Here is a 22,657-nt window from a genome sequence, read left to right as displayed (position 1 = left end):
CACCACTAACGTCATGACTGAAGCTCAGTTAACAAAGGAGAAGCTTAAATGGAACGGCTTTAACAGGAACAGCGCACAGAAAGAGCAGCAAAGCAGAGCCGGTCCACAGACAGATTCAGCCAGAGTTACTATAGCAACACTGCATGCCCATATATGGACACATAAAAAGTTAACTTAGATCAGCTGTTGTATTTTGCTATAAAATCTGAATGTGATGTAATATTTTAACATTATTTTCTTCAACCATCATAAAATTTTGATCATACTAGTCTGAGAAGCAACAGATATAATTGTTGCCCAAAGAAATCAGATATTATAGAGCTTCCACAGCTGTTTGGGCTGCATAAGACGAGCACAATGCCAGAATTAGAGGGCGAAGTATCAGGTGCACAGTACTTTCAGATGAGAGCAGAGGATCAGGTAAGCAAATGTTTATTACTTTACATACATTCAACACAAAATGCAAACAACCTATCATGCGATAGATTTATAAATACAATATTGATTGAAGACACGTGCGTGATGTGATGATTAATGCTACACTAAGGCTCGCTGTCTGAGGCTCTGAGCTTCCAAATACCTGGGGCCACGACCTTGGTCCAGAAGGACCAGTAACACAATTGGTGCTACTGGTCCTGACCAGTAGGTTCAAAAAATATTTCTCTAAGCCTGCGTGCCTGGAAGACCTCCCTCGGGAGACAACCAGGGGCATCCTCACCAGTTGCCCAGTCATTCTCAACTGGCTCCTTTAGATGTGAAGAAGCAGTAACTCTACTCAGAGTCCCCCCCTGGATAGTTGAGCTTCTCACCCTGTCCAGGAGTCTAAGCCCAGATACCCGACAGGGGAATGTCATTTCTGCCACTTGTATCCGCAATCTTGTTCTTTTGGTCATTACCCAAAATTCATGAGCATAGTTGAGGACAGGAGCATAAATTGACTGGTAAACTGAGAGTCTCAGCACCTTCATCACTACAACAGTCTGATACAGCATCCGTAAAACATCAGAAGCCGCCCCAATCCATCTATCGATCTCATGATCCACCTTATCCCCACTTGTGAAGAAGACCTGAAGATACTTAAAGTCCTCCACTTGGGACAGTAACTCTCTCTCCTGACCCAGAGGGTGCAATCCACCCTTTCTGAGAGTGGTCTCAGATTTGGAGGTGCTGATTCTCATCACAATTGCTTCACGCTCAGCTGCAAACCTGCTCGGTGGCATCGAAGGTCACCACTAGATGAACAAAACCACATCATCCGCAAAAAGCAAAGATGGATGTCACCAGACTGGACACCCTCTGGTCTCTGACTGTGCCTTGAAATCCCTTTCGTGAAGATCAAAATAGGATTGTGACACCCCGGGAACAGGTGCGATGCAATCTCGAGAAGGTGGACACAGCTTCTATTTTGGTCTTGGTCATATAGAGACTGCATGTTGCATCAGACCTGGTACCCTATACTCATGAACCCCCCCACTCCAACAAACTACACTCAACAAAAATATAAACGCAACACTTTTGGTTTTGCTCCCATTTTGTATGAAATCAATCAATCAATCAATCAATTTTATTTATATAGCACCAAATCACAACAAACAGTTGCCCCAAGGCGCTTTATATTGTAAGGCAAGGCCATACAATAATTACGTAAAAACCCCAACGGTCAAAACGACCCCCTGTGAGCAAGCACTTGGCGACAGTGGAAATTAAAAACTCCCTTTTAACAGGAAGAAACCTCCAGCAGAACCAGGCTCAGGGAGGGGCAGTCTTCTTCTGGGACTGGTTGGGGCTGAGGGAGAGAACCAGGAAAAAGACATGCTGTGGAGGGGAGCAGAGATCAATCACTAATGGTTAAATGCAGAGTGGTGCATACAGAGCAAAAAGAGAAAGAAACACTCAGTGCATCATGGGAACCCCCCAGCAGTCTAAGTCTATAGCAGCATAACTAAGGGATGGTTCAGGGTCACTTGATCCAGCCCTAACTATAAGCTTTAGCAAAAAGGAAAGTTTTAAGCCTAATCTTAAAAGTAGAGAGGGTGTCTGTCTCCCTGATCTGAATTGGGAGCTGGTTCCACAGGAGAGGAGCCTCTCCTTCTAGTCCCCGTTAGTACTCTAGCTGCAGCATTTTGAATTAACTGAAGGCTTTTCAGGGAACTTTTAGGACAACCTGATAATAATGAATTACAATAGTCCAGCCTAGAGGAAATAAATGCATGAATTAGTTTTTCAGCATCACTCTGAAACAAGACCTTTCTAATTTTAGAGAGATTGCGTAAATGCAAAAAGCAGTCCTACATATTGTTTAATATGCGCTTTGAATGACATATCCTGATCAAAAATGACTCCAAGATTTCTCACAGTATTACTAGAGGTCAGGGTAATGCCATCCAGAGTAAGGATCTGGTTAGACACCATGTTTCTAAGATTTGTGGGGCCAAGTACAATAACTTCAGTTTTATCTGAGTTTAAAAGCAGGAAATTAGAGGTCATCCATGTCTTTATGTTTGTAAGACAATCCTGCAGTTAGCTAATTGGTGTGTGTCCTCTGGCTTCATGGATAGATAAAGCTGGGTATCATCTGCGTAACAATGAAAATTTAAGCAATGCCGTCTAATAATACTGCCTAAGGGAAGCATGTATAAAGTGAATAAAATCGGTCCTAGCACAGAACCTTGTGGAACTCCATAATTAACCTTAGTCTGTGAAGAAGATTCTCCATTTACATGAACAAATTGTAATCTATTAGATAAAGATGATTCAAACCACCGCAGCGCAGTGCCTTTAAAACCTATGGCATGCTCTAATCTCTGTAATAAAATTTTATGGTCAACAGTATCAAAAGCAGCACTGAGGTCTAACAGAACAAGCACAGAGATGAGTCCACTGTCTTTTTCAGAGGAGCTACAGCATCCAAGGTTGTCTTCAATGAGGATGTAAAACAATTGACGAGATACTCTATCTCACAGAGTTTAGGTAGCTACTCTGCACTGTGTTGGTATATGGCATTAGAGAACATAAAGAAGGAATCATATCCGTAAACCTAGTTACAGCGCTTTCTGAAAGACTTCTAGTGTAATGAAACTTATTCCCCACTGCTGAGTAGTCCATCAGAGTAAATGTAAATGTTATTAAGAAATGATCAGACAGAAGGGAGTTTTCAGGGAATACTGTTAAGTCTTCTATTTCCATACCATAAGTCAGAACAAGATCTAAGATATGATTAAAGTGGTGGGTGGACTCATTTACATTTTGAGCAAAGCCAATTGAGTCTAATAATAGATTAAATGCAGTGTTGAGGCTGTCATTCTCAGCATCTGTGTGGATGTTAAAATCGCCCACTATAATGATATTATCTGAGCTAAGCACTAAGTCAGACAAAAGGTCTGAAAATTCACAGAGAAACTCACAGTAATGACCAGGAGGACGATAGATAATAACAAATAAAACTGGTTTTTGGGACTTCCAATTTGGATGGACAAGACTAAGAGTCAAGCTTTCAAATGAATTAAAGCTCTGTCTGGGTTTTTGATTAATTAATAAGGTGGAATGGAAGATTGCTGCTAATCCTCCGCCTCAGCCCGTGCTACAAGCGTTCTGGCAGTTAGTGTGACTCGGGGGTGTTGACTCACTTAAACTAACATATTCATCCTGCTGTAACCAGGTTTCTGTAAGGCAGAATAAATCAATGAATTCAAAGATGAACTCAAAGATCTAAAACTTTTTCCACATACACAATATCACCATTTCCTTCAAATATTGTTCACAAACCAGTCTAAATCTGTGATAGTGAGCACTTCTCCTTTGCTGAGATAATCCATCCCACCTCACAGGTGTGCCATATCAAGATGCTGATTAGACACCATGATTAGTGCACAGGTGTGCCTTAGACTGCCCACAATAAAAGGCCACTCTGAAAGGTGCAGTTTTGTTTTATTGGGGGGGGGGGGGGGGGATACCAGTCAGTATCTGGTGTGACCACCATGAGCCTCATGCAGTGCAACACATCTCCTTCGCATAGAGTTGATCAGGTTGTCAATTGTGGCCTGTGGAATGTTGGTCCACTCCTCTTCAATGGCTGCGAAGTTGCTGGATATTGGCAGGAACTGGTACACGCTGTCGTATACGCCGGTCCAGAGCATCCCAAACATGCTCAATGGGTGACATGTCCGGTGAGTATGCCGGCCATGCAAGAACAATGCAAGACATTTTCAGCTTCCAAGAATTGTGTACAGATCCTTGCAACATGGGGCCGTGCATTATCCTGCTGCAACATGAGGTGATGTTCTTGGATGTATGGCACAACAGTGGGCCTCAGGATCTCGTTACGGTATCTCTGTGCATTCAAAATGCCATCAATAAAATGTACCTGTGTTCTTCATCCATAACAGACGCCTGCCCATACCATAACCCCACCGCCACCATGGGCCACTCGATCCACAACATTGACATCAGAAAACCGCTCACCCACAAGACGCCACACACGCTGTCTGCCATCTGCTCTGGACAGTGTGCACCGGGTTTCATCCGTGAAGAGAACACCTCTCCAACGTGCCAAACGCCAGCGAATGTGAGCATTTGCCCACTTAAGTCGGTTACGACGACGAACTGGAGTCAGGTCGAGACCCCGATGAGGACGACGAGCATGCAGATGAGCTTCCCTGAGATGGTTTCTGACAGTTTGTGCAGAAATTCTTTGGTTATGCAAAACGATTGTTTCAGCAACTGTCCGAGTGGCTGGTCTCAGACGATCTTGGAGGTGAACATGCTGGATGTGGAGGTCCTGGGCTGGTGTGGTTACACGTGGTCTGCGGTTGTGAGGCTGGTTGGATGTACTGCCAAATTCTCTGAAACGCCTTTGGAGACGGCTTATGGTAGAGAAATGAACATTCAATACACGAGCAACAGCTCTGGTTGACATTCCTGCTGTCAGCATGCCAATTGCACGCTCCCTCAAATCTTGCGACATCTGTGGCATTGTGCTGTGTGATAAAACTGCACCTTTCAGAGTGGACTTTTATTGTGGGCAGTCTAAGGCACACCTGTGCACTAATCATGGTGTCTAATCAGCATCTTGATATGGCACACCTGTGAGGTGGGATGGATTATCTCAGCAAAGGAGAAGTGCTCACTATCACAGATTTAGACTGGTTTGTGAACAATATTTGAGGGAAATAGTGATATTGTGTATGTGGAAAAAGTTTTAGATCTTTGAGTTCATCTCATACAAAATGGGAGCAAAACCAAAAGTGTTGCGTTTATATTTTTGTTGAGTGTATATACATTACTTTTAAAGTCCGAACATCGAACTCAACCAATGGACAAAATCAGGTCAACCCTTTAACTAGCCACTTAGCTAATTAAATAGTCAGTTTCTGTGGGAAAACCACAGCAATGTTATTTCTGTTACATATGTCACATAGGTCTCCAACCAGCTGTATCAGGGCTCAGTGATGCTTAAATGAGGGGAATGTGAAAAAGCTGAGAATCGTGTAATCTTATTGAATCTGAGACATTTTCATGTTAAAATCTGCTCATTGAATGTTAAAATTGCTGGATTCATTATTGATGAACACATTAATGAGATTTGGTGTTACTTTTCATTGGTGCTCTGAAAAAGTTTTGGGCCTGACACTGATGTTTACAAAACTAGCGTGGACAGAATAATGGCTGGGTCAAAGGGCATCAGGAAGTACGATGAATCAAGGTTAAAAATTATTGATGTGTTACAGGTTCTATAATTAATCAGAACACATTATTTTGACAGCTATAAAAAGTCTACTTAAATGGTCATGACTCCTCTGGCTGGTAAAAGATGATTTTGTTATAAGGCTTGGCTGAAGCTGAATGTGCACATGCCATGAAATAGAATAGAATAGAATGCTTTTATTGTCATTATACACAAGGTACAACGAAATTAAAAAACAACTCCCGTAGTGCAAAGGTGTAAAAAAAGTAAATATAAAAAGACAAATAAGAATATATACATGTATTTAAAAGGAGCCAGTAGGTGTATATAGATAGAAGTCTGTACTATTCATTGCATTCACCTTTATAAAAATAAATGCAATGAACAGTGCAGACTGAAGGCTAATGTGCATTCAATACCCGTATTGCACTTGGGTAGAACATTCATTCAAACCTTTATTTAACCAGGAAAAGCTCATTGAGATTGAAAATCTCTTTTCCAAGAGAGTCCTGGCCAAGAGAGGCAGCAAAAGAGACAAAGTTAAAACAAACAAAAGAGACAAACGGGATAAAACAAACATTGATACTTGTGAAACATGTTGTTAAAAATAAGCATCATGTGATCATCTGTCCAAGCATCTACATACTGATGTTTCAGCCTCCAAGTCATGTCGTAGTGCTTTAAAAGTGTTTAAAGAGACCAGCTCCTGAAGTTTCAGGTAATTTTGTAAGTTGTTCCAGGTGAAGGGCGCGGCGAATTTAAAAGCCTTCTTTCTCCGTTCTGTTCTGACCTTAGGAACAGACAGCAACAGCAGATCCTGGGAGCGCAGACGATAACTACCTGCGGCTTTTGTGCTGATAAAAACCTGGAGATTTGAGGGAAGCAAGCCTAAAATACATTTTTAAATTAAAAGATTGCAGTGGCTTTTTCTTCGAGAAGACTCTTCTGACCAACCAACACGAGAATACAACAAACAATGATGAGTAAGAGATTTTAAGTTGGTGACAAACCTTAAGGCACCATGATAAACGGAATCTAAAACACGCAGGCTTTGAACAGAAGCATTCATGTAGATTACGTCACCGTAATCCAACACAGACATAAAAGTAGACGCAACCAATCTCTTTTGGCCTCAAACGACAGACAAGACTTGATCCTAAAGTAAAAACCTAATTTTACTTTCAGTCTCTTTGCCAGCTGCTGGATGTGAGATGTAAAAGAGAGACTGTCGTCAACTGAAATCCCAAGATATCTGTACTGAGGCACTTGTTCCATTTGTACTCTGTGAGAAGAGGTGATTACTGGCAAATTCTGTGATTTAGATTTGGAGTTTGAAAACAACATGCATTTGGCTTTGGCTGCATTTACGAGGTCTGTCTAAAAAGTATCGTACCTTTTTATTTTTTGCAAAAACCATATGGATTTGAATCACGTGTGATTGCATCAGCCAAGCTTGAACCTTCGTGCGCATGCGTGAGTTTTTTTCACGGCCTGTCCGTTGCGTCATTCGCCTATGAACAGGCTTTGTGTGAGCAGTGGTCCACACCTCTCGTCATTTTTTATTGCGAATAAATTTCTGAACGATTTGGAGCTTTGCTGGCATCAATTTTTTTCCAGAAACTGTGAGAGACCTCCAGGTGGACACCGTTTGGAAAATTAATATGGCTTTCAGGGACGATTTTATGGGGATTAAACAGATTAAGGAGTGCTCCAGGCGGTTTAAAGACCGCCCTCAACTGCTGAGAGTGCGCCGCGCTCCGAGCGCCGATCAACAGGCTCAGACCCCGCTGAAACAACCAGATCATTTCCAACGTGAAGGCTTTGTTGATCCGGGATGTCGTCTGACTTTCACAAAAAGGCAGAAGGCGTGGACATCAGCACTTTTTTGGCACATTCCACTGTTACAGGAGTTTTTTTTCATGGAAAGAAAAGCGGAGGGACGCGCCACGGAGCTGTTCATTACGCGGCACAAAACCACCTTCGTGTTGGTCTCACAGGACGGCTTCTTGTATTCGCGATCTCGTTCTTTTGGTCGTGAGTCAAATCTCATGACCATAGGTGAGGATCGGAACATAGATTGATTGGTAAATTGAGAGCTTTGCCCCCTACTCAGCTCTCTCTTCACCATGACGGTCCGATACAGCGACCCCCATCACTGCAGATGCTGCACTGATCCGTCTGTCGATCTCATACTCCATCCGTCCCTCTCTCATGAACAAGACCCTGAGATACTTAAACTCCTCCACTTGAGGCAAGGACACTCCACCGACCTGAAGAGGGCAAAGCACCTTTTTCCGGTCGAGAACCATGGCCTCGGATTTGGAGGTGCTGATTTTCATCCCGGACTCTTCACACTCGCCTGCAATCCGCCCCAGTGCACGCTGAAGGTCCTGATTTGACGAAGCCAACAGAACCACATCGTCCGCAAACAGCAGAGATGAGATTCTGTGGTTCCCAAACCAGACCCCCTCTACACCCTGGCTGCGCCTAGAAATTCTGTCCATAAAGATAATGAACAGAACTGGTGACAAAGGGCAGCCCTGGCGGAGGCCAACGTCCCAGGAAACAGGTTTGACTTACTACCGGCAATGTGATCCAAGCTCCTGCTGCAGTCGTACAGGGACCGGATAGCCCTTAGCAAAGGATCTTGGACCCCGTACTCCCGGAGCACCCCCCAGAGGGTGCCCCGAGGGACACGGTCGAATGCCTTCTCCAGATCCACAAAGCACATGTGGATTGGTTGGGCGAACTCCCATGAACCCTCAAGCACCCGATGGAGCGTGTAGAGCTGGTCCGGTGTGCCGCGACCAGGACGAAAACCACACTGCTCCTCCTGAATCCGAGGTTTGACTATCGGTCGAATTCTCCTCTACAGTACTCTGGAATAGACCTTACCGGGGAGGCTGAGGAGTGTGATCCCCCTGTAGTTGGAACACACCCTCCAGTCCCCCTTCTTAAACAGAGGGACCACCACCCCGGTTTGCCAGTCCAGAGGCACTGTCCCCGACCGCCATGCGATGTTGCAGAGGCGTGTCAGCCAAGACAGTCCCACAACATCCAGAGACTTTAGGTACTCAGGACGGATTTCATCCACCCCAGAAGTCTTACCACCAAGGAGCTTTCTAACCACCTCGGTGACTTCGGCCTGGGTAATGGATGAGTCTGCCTCTGAGTCCCCAGTCTCTGCTTCCTCTTCGGAAGACATGACAATGGGATTGAGGAGATCCTTGAAGTATTCCTTCCACCGCCCGACAACATCCCCAGTCAGGGTCGACAGCTCCCCATTCGCACCGTAGACAGTGCTGGTGGAGAGCTGCTTCCGCCTCCTGAGGTGTCGGACAGTTTTCTCAAGGCAAACAGGTCCTAGGTGATGGGTCAGACTAAGGGCAGTTCAGGAGCTCCTATGACCAGTAAAAAAATCAAGGACCAAGATGTCGCCGGGTATGGCGGAGCCGGGGCCCCACCCTGGAGCCAGGCCTGGTGTTGGGGCTCGCGCGCGAGCGCCTGGTGGTCGGGCCTGAGCCCATGGGGCCCGGCCGGGCTCAGCCCGAAAGAGTGATGTGGGCCCGCCCTCCTGTGGGCTCACCACCTGCAGAGGGGGCCATGGGGGTCGAGTGCAGAGAGGAATATATATATATATATATATATATATATATATATATATATATATATATATATATATATATATATATATGGGTATATCAGCACTTGTGTTGAGAACATCGTACCCACCATACAAGTGAGGAAGTTCCCCATCCAGAAGCCCTGGGTAAACAGAGAGGTGCTGCACTTGCTGCTTGCTCAGACTGCTGCTTTTAGATCTGACAACGAAGCCGAGTACAAGGCTGCACAGTACAGACTGGAGAAGGTCATAAGAGCGGCCAAGAGACAGCACAGAGAGGACGGAGGACTTCTACTCTAATGCTGACCCCAGGAGAATGTGGCAGTGTCTGGATCACATCACAGACTTCAGGACCAGCTCCAGAACCACCACCATCAGCTCGTCGGACAGCCTGCCAGACAACCTCAATGCCTTCTACACCCACTTTGAGAGCCCCACCCCCACCACCTCTACAGAATACAGACACACCCCGAACACTCAACCCCCTCCCCCGCCAGTCGTCACATCAGCCCTGGTACACAAAGCTTTGAGGAGCGTCCGTCCCGGAAGGCTGCCGGGCCAGACAATGTACTAGGACGCACCCTCAGAGTATGTGCTAACGAGCTGGCTGATGTTCTCACCTCCATCTTCAACCTTTCTCTCAGGCAATGCATCGTCCCGAGATGCTACAAGACCACCACCATCGTCCCCCTCCCCAAGAAGAGCCCCCCATCCTGTCTGAATGACTTCCGGCCAGTAGCACTCACTTCAATCATTATGAAGTGCTTCGAGAGAGTAATACTGTCTCACATTTATAACTGCATCCTGGACACCACCGACCCACTGCAGTACGCCTACAGGCACAACCGGTCTACGTCAGATGCCATCGCCACCGCCCTTCACATCTCCCTCTCTTATCTGGAAAATAAAGACTCCTACATTAGGATTCTCTTCATCGACTACAGTTCCGCCTTCAACACTGTCGTCACCCACAAACTGTTAGCCCACAGACTTCACCCCTCCCTCTGTGACTGGCTTCTCAACTTCCTGACTGGCAGGCCACAGTCTGTCAGGATTGGGAGAAGGACGTCAGCCACCATCACTACCAACATGGGGACCCCACAGGGCTGTGTCCTGAGCCCCATCCTCCACATCCTGTTCACCCATGACTGTGTCGCTTCCCACCCCAACAACACCCATCATCAAGTTGCCGACAACACCGCCGTGATAGCACGCGTCACTGGCGGAGACGAGGCAGCCTACAGGAGGGAGGTGGACAGTCTGGTGACGTGGTGTGGAGACAACAACCTCACCCTCAAGGGTGAATACCAAGGAGATGATAGTGGACATAAGGAAGGAGAGGAGGCCTCACCAGCTGCTGTTCATCCGAGGTCTTGAGGTGGCGAGGGTGAGGAACTTCAAGTACCTGGGGGTCCACATCAGCGATGACCTGACCTGGACATTCAACACCACACAGGTGGTGAAGAAGGCTCAGCAGCGGCTGTATTTCCTGAGGAGGCTGAGGGAATTTGGGATAGCACCCAAGATCCTCAGCAACTTCTACAGCTGCATCATTGAGTCAGTCCTGACCCCCTGTATCACTGTGTGGTATGGCAGCTCTACTGTGTGGGACCGCAAACGCCTGCAGAGAGTGATAAGGACTGTGTTTAAGATCACCAGGACCCCACAATCCTCTCTGCAGAGCATCTACCACCACAGAGTCCACAGGAGAGCTGTCTCCATCATCAAAGACCCCACTCACCCCCAACATGGACTATTCACACTCCGCCCCTCAGGCCACAGGTTCAGGACTGTGAGATGCAGAACCACCAGGTTCAAGAACTCCTTCTTTCCCACAGCCATTAGACTGTTAACTAGCTGAACTGGGGGACTGTGTGTGTTGAATAAATTCATTCATTCACATGTTTGTGTCCTCTCAGTTCATTTATTTGAGAATGTTTATGTTTTGTTTTGTTTAGAACCTTTGAACAGGTTTTTGTGTCACATTGGGAACAAAGATGTCAGTATGTGAGCCACAGAAAGGGTCAGACGGTGAAATTGAACCTTTACAGCAGATTTGCAGATGTGTTTCCTTGATCAATCAAAAGGTTTATAGGAAATATTTTGACTAAATAAAATAACGATACATAATCTTTCTGTCTCAGGGTCCATCCAGCTGGGATGATATTCTTCTGCGGGGTCGTCTCCATGGTATTTGTCAATCTGAGGGTTGTCGTGGAAATGAAGCGGTAAGGTGGCATGTTTATATAAAGTCATTACAGTCAGTGGCATTGTGGGAGTTGTAGTTCCCTCAGTGTCTCCTGATTCTTTGTGTGCAGGAGTTCTTCACCAAGTGTGCATCCCATCCAACCTCGGATGACGACCATTCTGTGGCCCTCAACCTCATCAGGACCAACATCAGAGGCGTCCCCTGCATCGCCTGCACAGACATCATGTGACTTCCACACACCAGCACTTCCTGTTAGCGTTAGCTCTGGACTGTGTCAACATCTTTCTGGTCTTTCTTTGTCAGGGACGTCATCCTGGTCTTCCAGTGTGCAGAGCGTCACGTGATCTGTCTCGATTGTTTCCGTCAGTATTGTCAGACTCGACTAAATGAGCGGCAGTTTGTCCATCATCCCATCATAGGTTACTCGCTGCCGTGTGCAGGTATGTTTGGTTCTGGTCCAGCTAATCCTGCTCTGTACTAGAGGCTGACATTCTTTCGGGAATCCCACGGGTCACGGGATTCCCGTGGGATTCCCACAAGATGGGAGTCAACTTTGATATTTATCACATGATTGGGACAGTACGGGATTAAAGGTTCATGGGAGCAGGAACCAAAGTTTTAGGTAGCAAGCCGTCCTGCTGTCATTTGGGTGGTCAATTTTTGAAAAAGAAGGCCAAAAAAATAGCGGCGTTTTTGCTTAAAGCCGTCTCTGAGTTGGCTTGCTGCAAGGAGGGAGAGGTGAGGGGGCGGGGGAGGTGTATGAGCTGCTTCAGTCAGTGGAGCGCGCACACAACACGTTATAAGAAACAAAAGGAGGCGCTGCCTTTATTTCTCCCTGGACTGATCTGTCGGTACGTCCTGTTCACACCGTGTGTGTGTCAGTGACAGTTATACTGAATTTATGAAATGAAATAAAATTCCTTAAAAAATGATAATATACAAGTATGAATGAACATTCTAAAAATCACACACGTGTGATAAAAAAAAAAAACCTGATGTGGAGAAACTCGGCAGTGATGTTCAGAAGCAGAAATCACATAAAGCAGCTGAGAACTCTGAACTTTAACAGGCTTAAAATAAAATATTAAATATATATTAAATATATTAAATATTTATATTTAAAATAAATATAAATAAATATTTATATTTATTTTAGATGACTTAATGTAGTTGTTTAATGTTCAAGCACAAAACGTGACTGAGGAGGAAAAAAAGAGGAAATGAACTCTAGTCAGAATAAAAATACAAGCTGCTAATTTTTATGTTATTTTTCAAAGTTATTCGGCTGCATTTCTGCGTTTCATTTATTTCAAAGTAAGTTACGGCTTATTATTTTCAAAAATCATGAGTCAAATCAGTCTGCATTGTTAAGTTTTTCCTGCACTTTTGTGTATTTTTTTCCTTCTTCGTAAGAGTTTGGTGTTTTTGTGTTTGTTCTACAGAGTTTGAAAGAACAATAAAATGTTAACACTTTTCTTTATAGCAGTTCTGTAGTTTCAGAAATGGAACAGAAACAACCACAAATCAGAAAAAGTTGGGACTGTATGTAAAATGAAGATAAAAATAAAAATGCTGCACTATTTCCAGTGGTGGGCCCAGTTCTGCTAATCCACTAACCGCTAATTATCGAAGCTAACGTTTACATTATTGGATTAGCTTTTCATGCAACTTTAAAAACCATCATCGGTTCAATTATCTTCTGATAAATTTTAGTCCGATAATTTTTAGAACGCTAACATATTTTTTGCAAGCTTAGTGAATAAAGCTTTAACAGTTATTAATCATTTTTAAAGTCTGATATCAAATATTTTAGTGCCTGCCTGTTAAATGTTTGTAGTAGACATACAGTACTATCCTCTACAAACAGAGCTGGTCACAAAACACAAACAAAATGAGACCATTTCTCTTGACACCCTACTAACAAGCCGGCAATATCACCTAAGTCATCCAGAGGCATACAGTTTTAACTTATGGTTAAAAATTTAACCAAACTAATTTTGGACAAGTTAATTGGCCCGCGAAATCGGCGGAGGCGAACCATCCAGGCCCGCGGCGTTGGCGCAGGAGGCGACCCATCCAGGCCCGCGGTGTTGGTGGAGAAGGCGAACCATCCAGGCCCGCGGCGTCGGCGGAAGAGGTGATCCATCCAGGCCCAGTTTTTCAGCATCACTCTGAGACAAGACCTTTCTAATTTTAGAGATATTGCGTAAATGCAAAAAAGCAGTCCTACATATTTGTTTAATATGCGCTTTGAATGACATATCCTGATCAAAAATGACTCCAAGATTTCTCACAGTATTACTAGAGGTCAGGGTAATGCCATCCAGAGTAAGGATCTGATTAGACACCATGTTTCTAAGATTTGTGGGGCCAAGTACAATAACTTCAGTTTTATCTGAGTTTAAAAGCAGGAAATTAGAGGTCATCCATGTCTTTATGTCTGTAAGACAATCCTGCAGTTTAGCTAATTGGTGTGTGTCCTCTGGCTTCATGGATAGATAAAGCTGGTATCATCTGCGTAACAATGAAAATTTAAACAATACCGTCTAATAATACTGCCTAAGGGAAGCATGTATAAAGTGAATAAAATTGGTCCTAGCACAGAACCTTGTGGAACTCCATAATTAACTTTAGTCTGTGAAGAAGATTCCCCATTTACATGAACAAATTGTAATCTGTTAGACAAATATGATTCAAACCACTGCAGCGCAGTGCCTTTAATACCTATGGCATGCTCTAATCTCTGTAATAAAATTTTATGGTCAACAGTATCAAAAGCAGCACTGAGGTCTAACAGAACAAGCACAGAGATGAGTCCACTGTCCGAGGCCATAAGATTATTTGTAACCTTCACTAATGCTGTTTCTATACTATGATGAATTCTAAAACCTGACTGAAACTCTTCAAATAGACCATTCCTCTGCAGATGATCAGTTAGCTGTTTTACAACTACCCTTTCAAGAATTTTTGAGAGAAAAGGAAGGTTGGAGATTGGCCTATAATTAGCTAAGATAGCTGGGTCAAGTGATGGCTTTTTAAGTAATGGTTAATTACTGCCACCTTAAAGCCTGTGGTACATAGCCAACTAACAAAGATAGATTGATCATATTTAAGATCGAAGCATTAAATAATGGTAGGGCTTCCTTGAGCAGCCTGGTAGGAATGGGGTCTAATAAACATGTTGATGGTTTTGATGAAGTAACTAATGAAAATAACTCAGACAGAACAATCGGAGAGAAAGAGTCTAACCAAATACCGGCATCACTGAAAGCAGCCAAAGATAACGATACATCTTTGGGATGGTTATGAGTAATTTTTTCTCTAATAGTTAAAATTTTGTTAGCAAAGAAAGTCATGAAGTCATTACTAGTTAAAGTTAATGGAATGTTGTTAAAGTTTATGTTGGTGATGTAAATGTAGCATATAATTCATTTATGAAAATACTGATGAAATCATATAATAAAAATTGTAAATTAATAAAAACTAGTAAGAAAAGAGTAAATAAATCATGGCTTACTAAGGGAATAAAAAACGCTTGTGTAGAGAAAAACTATATAGCTGCTTTTTAAAAATGCAAACAAAGGAAACAGAACACAGATACAAAAAAATATAAATATAAACTATTGACAATAATTAGGAAACAAAAAAAATATTATTATAGTGAACAATTGAATAAGAGTAAAGATAATATGAGGGCAACATGGGGAATTATAAAAAGTGTGATGGAGTGAAATCAACGTTTCCGAATTACCTTGTCAAGGAAAATAAAGAGATATATGACATAAAAGAAATTGTAAATGAGTTTAATGATTATTTTTCAAAGGTGGGATCAAGTCTGGTGGGAAATAAACTTGACAATGTGGAAAAGATGAAATAAGGAATATTGTAAAAAAAAACTGTAAGCAAAAGATCAACTGACTATGAAGATTTAGACATGATGACTGTAAAAAGTATAATAGAAACTATTATTGAACCATTCACTTACATTTGTAATCTGTCTCTGTCAACAGGAATTTTCCCAGACGAAATGAAAATTGCCAAGGTAGTCCCATTATATAAAAATGGAGACAAACATAACATTTCAAATTACAGGCCAGTGTCATTGATTCCACAGTTTTCTAAAATTATGGAAAAAGTTTTTGTGACAAGGTTGGATAAATTCATTGAGAAACATATTTTAAATAATGCTCAGTATGGATTCAGAACAAAACATTCGACAGCTATGGCAATTATGGAATTAACAGAGAAAATATCAACAGCAATAGATAATAAGGATTATTTTGTAAGTGTTTTTATTGACCTGACAAAAGCTTTTGATGTTATCAATCATTCAAGATTGCTTCACAAGTTACAACAATATGGAATAAGAGGGATTGCACATCAGTGGGTAAAAAGCTACTTAGAAAATAGAAAACAGTTTGTTCAGATAAATAATACTAAATCAGAATTGTGTAATATTATGTGTGGAGACCACAAGGCTCGGTACTTGGACCCAAACTGTATTTTGTATATCAATGATTTTGTGAATGTATCTAATGTACTTGGTAGCATTTTATTTGCTGACGATACATTATTTTACTCTGGATCAGATATACAGGAAGTAGCACAAGTGATAAATACAGAGTTGGAAAAAGTTAAATACCGGTTTGATATAAACAGATTGTCACTTAATCTTAATAAAACAAATTCCATATTGTTTAATGACAGAGTAAAAAAAAATGATGTGTCATTAAAAATAGATGGAAAGGATATTCAAAGGGTAAAAGAAACAAAATTTTTAGGAGTTATGATTGATGAAGATTTTACATAGAAGTCACACATAAATTACATAAAAGGAAAGATAGCAAAAGCCATTGCTGTTTTGCATAAAGTTAAATATTCATTAAATAGTTACGGATTATTAACATTGTACAATTCATTGATTGTTCCATATTTGACTTATTGTGTAGAAATCTGGGGATCAACATGTACAACTTATACACAACCTTTATTTATTTTGCAGAAAAGAGCTTTAAAAGTGATTAGCAACAGTCGTTTTAGAGATCCATCTAGTCCATTGTTCATTAAGTATAGGGTACTTAAATTTCATGATTTAGTTGATTTGAAATTATTACAATGTACCAAGCGAATAACCTTACCAATAAACATTCAAAATATGTTTGAAAAAAGAGTAAGTAGTTATAATTTGAAGGGCATAGAAGTCTTTAAAAAACCAAGATTCAGAACCAAGATAAAGGAACGGAGTATTGCAGTGAATGGTGTAAAATTATGGAACAACCTCAACAAAGAAATCAAAGAATCAAGGAAGCTTAAATTATTTAAAAAACATATTAAACTTGATGTATTTTATTTTTTAAGTATGAAACTATGAAAGACTAAGAAGACTTAACAGTATTCCCTGAAAACTCCCTTCTGTCTGATCATTTCTTAATAACATTTACATTTACTCTGATGGACTACCCAGCAGTGGGGAATAAGTTTCATTACACTAGAAGTCTTTCAGAAAGCGCTGTAACTAGGTTTAAGGATATGATTCCTTCTTTATGTTCTCTAATGCCATATACCAACACAGTGCAGAGTAGCTACCTAAACTCTGTAAGTGAGATAGAGTATCTCGTCAATAGTTTTACATCCTCATTGAAGACAGCTTTGGATGCTGTAGCTCCTCTGAAAAAGAGAGCTTTAAATCAGAAGTGCCTGACTCCGTGGTATAACTCACAAACTCGCAGCTTAAAGCAGATAACCCGTAAGTTGGAGAGGAAATGGCGTCTCACTAATTTAGAAGATCTTCACTTAGCCTGGAAAAAGAGTATGTTGCTCTATAAAAAAGCCCTCCGTAAAGCTAGGACATCTTTCTACTCATCACTAATTGAAGAAAATAAGAACAACCCCATGTTTCTTTTCAGCACTGTAGCCAGGCTGACAAAAGTCAGAGCTCTATTGAGCCGAGTATTCCATTAACTTTAACTAGTAATGACTTCATGACTTTCTTTGCTAACAAAATTTTAACTATTAGAGAAAAAATTACTCATAACCATCCCAAAGACGTATCGTTATCTTTGGCTGCTTTCAGTGATGCCGGTATTTGGTTAGACTCTTTCTCTCCGATTGTTCTGTCTGAGTTATTTTCATTAGTTACTTCATCAAAACCATCAACATGTTTATTAGACCCCATTCCTACCAGGCTGCTCAAGGAAGCCCTACCATTATTTAATGCTTTGATCTTAAATATGATCAATCTATCTTTGTTAGTTGGCTATGTACCACAGGCTTTTAAGGTGGCAGTAATTAAACCATTACTTAAAAAGCCATCACTTGACCCAGCTATCTTAGCTAATTATAGGCCAATCTCCAACCTTCCTTTTCTCTCAGAAATTCTTGAAAGGGTAGTTGTAAAACAGCTAACTGATCATCTGCAGAGGAATGGTCTATTTGAAGAGTTTCAGTCAGGTTTTAGAATTCATCATAGTACAGAAACAGCATTAGTGAAGGTTACAAATGATCTTCTTATGGCCTTGGACAGTGGACTCATCTCTGTGCTTGTTCTGTTAGACCTCAGTGCTGCTTTTGATACTGTTGACCATAAAATTTTATTACAGAGATTAGAGCATGCCATAGGTATTAAAAGCACTGCGCTGCGGTGGTTTGAATCATATTTGTCTAATAGATTACAATTTGTTCATGTAAATGGGGAATCTTCTTCACAGACTAAAGTTAATTATGGAGTTCCACAAGGTTCTGTGCTAGGACCAATTTTATTCACTTTATACATGCTTCCCTTAGGCAGTATTATTAGACGGTATTGCTTAAATTTTCATTGTTACGCAGATGATACCCAGCTTTATCTATCCATGAAGCCAGAGGACACACACCAATTAGCTAAACTGCAGGATTGTCTTACAGACATAAAGACATGGATGACCTCTAATTTCCTGCTTTTAAACTCAGATAAAACTGAAGTTATTGTACTTGGCCCCACAAATCTTAGAAACATGGTGTCTAACCAGATCCTTACTCTGGATGGCATTACCCTGACCTCTAGTAATACTGTGAGAAATCTTGGAGTCATTTTTGATCAGGATATGTCATTCAAAGCGCATATTAAACAAATATGTAGGACTGCTTTTTTGCATTTACGCAGTATCTCTAAAATCAGAAAGGTCTTGTCTCAGAGTGATGCTGAAAAACTAATTCATGCATTTATTTCCTCTAGGCTGGACTATTGTAATTCATTATTATCAGGTTGTCCTAAAAGTTCCCTAAAAAGCCTTCAGTTAATTCAAAATGCTGCAGCTAGAGTACTAACGGGGACTAGAAGGAGAGAGCATATCTCACCCATATTGACCTCTCTTCATTGGTTTCCTGTTAATTCTAGAATAGAATTTAAAATTCTTCTTCTTACTTATAAGGTTTTGAATAATCAGGTCCCATCTTATCTTAGGGACCTCGTAGTACCATATCACCCCAATAGAGCGCTTCGCTCTCAGACTGCAGGCTTACTTGTAGTTCCTAGGGTTTGTAAGAGTAGAATGGGAGGCAGAGCCTTCAGCTTTCAGGCTCCTCTCCTGTGGAACCAGCTCCCAATTCAGATCAGGGAGACAGACACCCTCTCTACTTTTAAGATTAGGCTTAAAACTTTCCTTTTTGCTAAAGTTTATAGTTAGGGCTGGATCAGGTGACCCTGAACCATCCCTTAGTTATGCTGCTATAGACGTAGACTGCTGGGGGGGTCCCATGATGCACTGTTTCTTTCTCTTTTTGCTCTGTATGCACCACTCTGCATTTAATCATTAGTGATCGATCTCTGCTCCCCTCCACAGCATGTCTTTTTCCTGGTTCTCTCCCTCAGCCCCAACCAGTCCCAGCAGAAGACTGCCCCTCCCTGAGCCTGGTTCTGCTGGAGGTTTCTTCCTGTTAAAAGGGAGTTTTTCCTTCCCACTGTAGCCAAGTGCTTGCTCACAGGGGGTTGTTTGACCGTTGGGGTTTTACATAATTATTGTATGGCCTTGCCTTACAATATAAAGCGCCTTGGGGCAACTGTTTGTTGTGATTTGGCGCTATATAAAAAAACTGATTGATTGATTGATTGATTGGCATGTCATGGAAATGTAATCTGTTAAATTATGTTGATTAATGATGCTTGATACTGTAAGATTGTATTGTAAAAAAGGGGCAGAATATATAAGACTTGTTCTTCCAATCTGCTCCTTTTCATTCAATGGTTTGTAATGTTTTGTTATTTCTGCTTTTCTGTTTTTTTTTTCTCTTAAATGAATGAAATATTAAATAAATAAATAAATAAAAATTTAAATTAATGTCACGTCTAAAAATTTCTAAAATGAAAATATCAGATGTATGTTTTAGTTTTAAAGTATTTCACTAATTTGAAATGTTTTAGTGTGGACATGGTGTGTGCGCAGTGCTTTATGGGTACTGACTGTAAATGTTCACGACAGGAGAAATGCATTTGAAATGTTCTGATCAGGCTCCACATGGACAACAGCCTTAAATGCTTTATATATTGTGCCTAAAACTCTCATGAATATATTCTCTGGGTTTATAGACGTTGTTATTGTGTTTGTTTTATGTAAAAATGCCAGAAGCAGCTCAGGCTGCTTCTCCATTATTTTCAATTGGAATCACTGTGAGCTGCAATCGCTTCCTGTTTGCTGTATAATGTCCTGGTTATTGTCCTTTACAACATTGTCATCTTTGTTCCAGAGTAATATATATAAGATGTCTGAAATTCGGTTTGTGTTTATTAATTCCACACAGATTAAACGTAGCAGACGCATTTGGAATAGTTGTTTTGGCAAGTTTTCATGATCTCTACTGCCATCTACTGACCAGCAGTGTTCATAGCAGTGCTATCAGGTTATATCAGATGGTTGTCTTATTACAACTTGACTTTTGGCTTTTGCAAAATAAAATTTATATATGAAAAAAATGGCATATTTTACAAAAGCACATTTATATGTAAACCAACACAGAAGTCACATTAATGTGTTTGTTTTTACATAGAATGAATGAGTCAACCAATCAGTGTTAGTGGAGGATCATTTACCCATAATCCCTTTGGCATCGGTCTGTTTGTTACAAAACTTCAGAATTAGTGCATTATTTAAAATTAAAAGATATGTTATTTTAACTTTGTACAAATGACAGAATTGACATTAATGTAGTTATTTTATACAGAAAAATTTGTTTTATAAATCAGAACCATAAGTCAAACCTGCTTTATTTTCCAAGACCTCTGCCTCACGGCGGAACTGTTGTATGCGATTAAGGAATAATGACTGTTTTTTGTGGCAACTTGGTGGTCAGACTCCTTTTACTGGAGTAGAGTAAAATATGTAGTAAACAGGAGCTTCCAGGAGGGAGCACAAAGACAGAACTGGTGATTCATTCAGTTTGGGTTTGTGATCGTGGTGTTAAAATTCAATTTTGAAAGTTATCAGTTATCGGTCAAAAAACTTTCTCGTGTTGGAGTTGTGTGGCAATAGGAATCGCCGTTTGAATGCGTGAATAACGACGTCAGTTGCACAAAGAAATCAAATAATAGTGAAAACATGTTTGGTGCGGTGTCATAACGCATCAATCACTCGCTCCGTGAGGCATCATAACATCCGATTGGTTAGCGGCTCGGTGCGGTGTCATAACAGATCAATCAGTCGCTCCATGAGGCGTCATAACGTCCGATCGGTTAACGGCTCGGTGCGGTGTTATAACAGATCAATCAGTCGCTCCGTGAGGTGTCATAACATCAAACCTGGTTCACATGACAAGATAATTAGGTCGATATCGGACCCGATCTTCCCCTTCCGACAATCTTAAGGACGCCCCGACAATCGTGATGACGCTAAATATAATCTTATCAGATATTCCTGCCGTGTGTGGTGTGTTAAGAAGGATGTGAGGAGCTAAATGTGACATGCAGCCAATCAGAAAGCGAGGTGTCTGACCTGGGAATGTTCATGTGTGAAATTTGTGTGTTGTTTTTACCGTGTGGCTGAACCACACACTGTACAACTAAACCTGTCAGATCTATGATTTGTTTTTATCTCCATGTGTGGGGTCTCTCAGCTTTTGGAAACCAACACATAATTTTAAAATTGTGCAGTCAACAACACTGATATAACCGGTCACCAGTAGATGGCAGTGTTCTATGCATTTTGACACTGGTTATATCACACGGCCTGAATCACAATTTAACAGACTTCTCGGCTTTTGGAAAAGCAACCTGGGCTTCTTCTGGCATTTTTACATAAAACAAACACAATAACAATGTCTATAAACTCAGAGAATATATTCACGAGAGTTTTAAGTACTATATACAAAGAGTTTAATGCTGTTGTCCGTGTGGAGCCTGATCAGAGTGTCTCAAATGCATTTCTCCTGTCGTGAACTTTTACCCACAATGCACCTGGACACAGCATGTCCTCACTAAAACCTTCAAAATTAGTGCATTACTTTAAAATTAAAACATACACTCAACAAAATACAAACGCAACGCTTTTGGTTTTGCTCCCATTTTGTATGAGATGAACTCAAAGATCTAAAACTTTTTCCACATACACAATATCACCATTTCCCTCAAATATTGTTCACAAACCAGTCTAAATCTGTGATAGTGAGCACTTCTCCTTTGCTGAGATAATCCATCCCACCTCACAGGTATGTCATACCAAGATGCTGATTAGACACCATGATGAGTGCACAGGTGTGCCTTAGACTGTCCACAATAAAAGGCCACTCTGAAAGGTGCAGTTTTGTTTCATGGGGGGGGGATACCAGTCAGTATCTGGTGTGACCACCATTTGCCTCATGCAGTGCAACACATCTCCTTTGCATCATCCGTGAAGAGAACACCTCTCCAACGTGCCAAACGCCAGCGAATGTGAGCATTTGCCCACTCAAGTCGGTTACGACGACGAACTGGAGTCAGGTCGAGACCCCGATGAGGACGACGAGCATGCAGATGAGCTTCCCTGAGACGGTTTCTGACAGTTTGTGCAGAAATTCTTTGGTTATGCAAACCGATTGTTTCAGCAGCTGTCCGAGTGGCTGGTCTCAGACAATCTTGGAGGTGAACATGCTGGATGTGGAGGTCCTGGGCTGGTGTGGTTACACGTGGTCTGCGGTT

At 41.5% G+C, this 22,657-nt stretch overlaps 1 protein-coding gene across 3 annotated transcripts in view; it reads left to right on the top strand.

The window, feature by feature from the left end:
* Nucleotides 1-22,657, top strand: part of prkn (parkin RBR E3 ubiquitin protein ligase) — a 102,700-nt gene that overhangs the window by 31,829 nt on the left and 48,214 nt on the right. For all 3 annotated transcript variants that reach the window (XM_034184898.1, XM_034184899.1, XM_034184897.1), the window contains 3 exons: nucleotides 11,450-11,533; nucleotides 11,624-11,739; nucleotides 11,818-11,954. In XM_034184898.1, the coding sequence (XP_034040789.1) occupies nucleotides 11,450-11,533; nucleotides 11,624-11,739; nucleotides 11,818-11,954 (337 nt within the window). The remainder of the gene's footprint in view (nucleotides 1-11,449; nucleotides 11,534-11,623; nucleotides 11,740-11,817; nucleotides 11,955-22,657) is intronic.

The sequence above is a fragment of the Thalassophryne amazonica genome, chromosome 13 (assembly GCF_902500255.1).
Source record: "Thalassophryne amazonica chromosome 13, fThaAma1.1, whole genome shotgun sequence".
NCBI classification, from domain to species: Eukaryota; Metazoa; Chordata; class Actinopteri; order Batrachoidiformes; family Batrachoididae; genus Thalassophryne; species Thalassophryne amazonica.
This window is presented reverse-complemented; position numbering and strand designations above follow the sequence as displayed.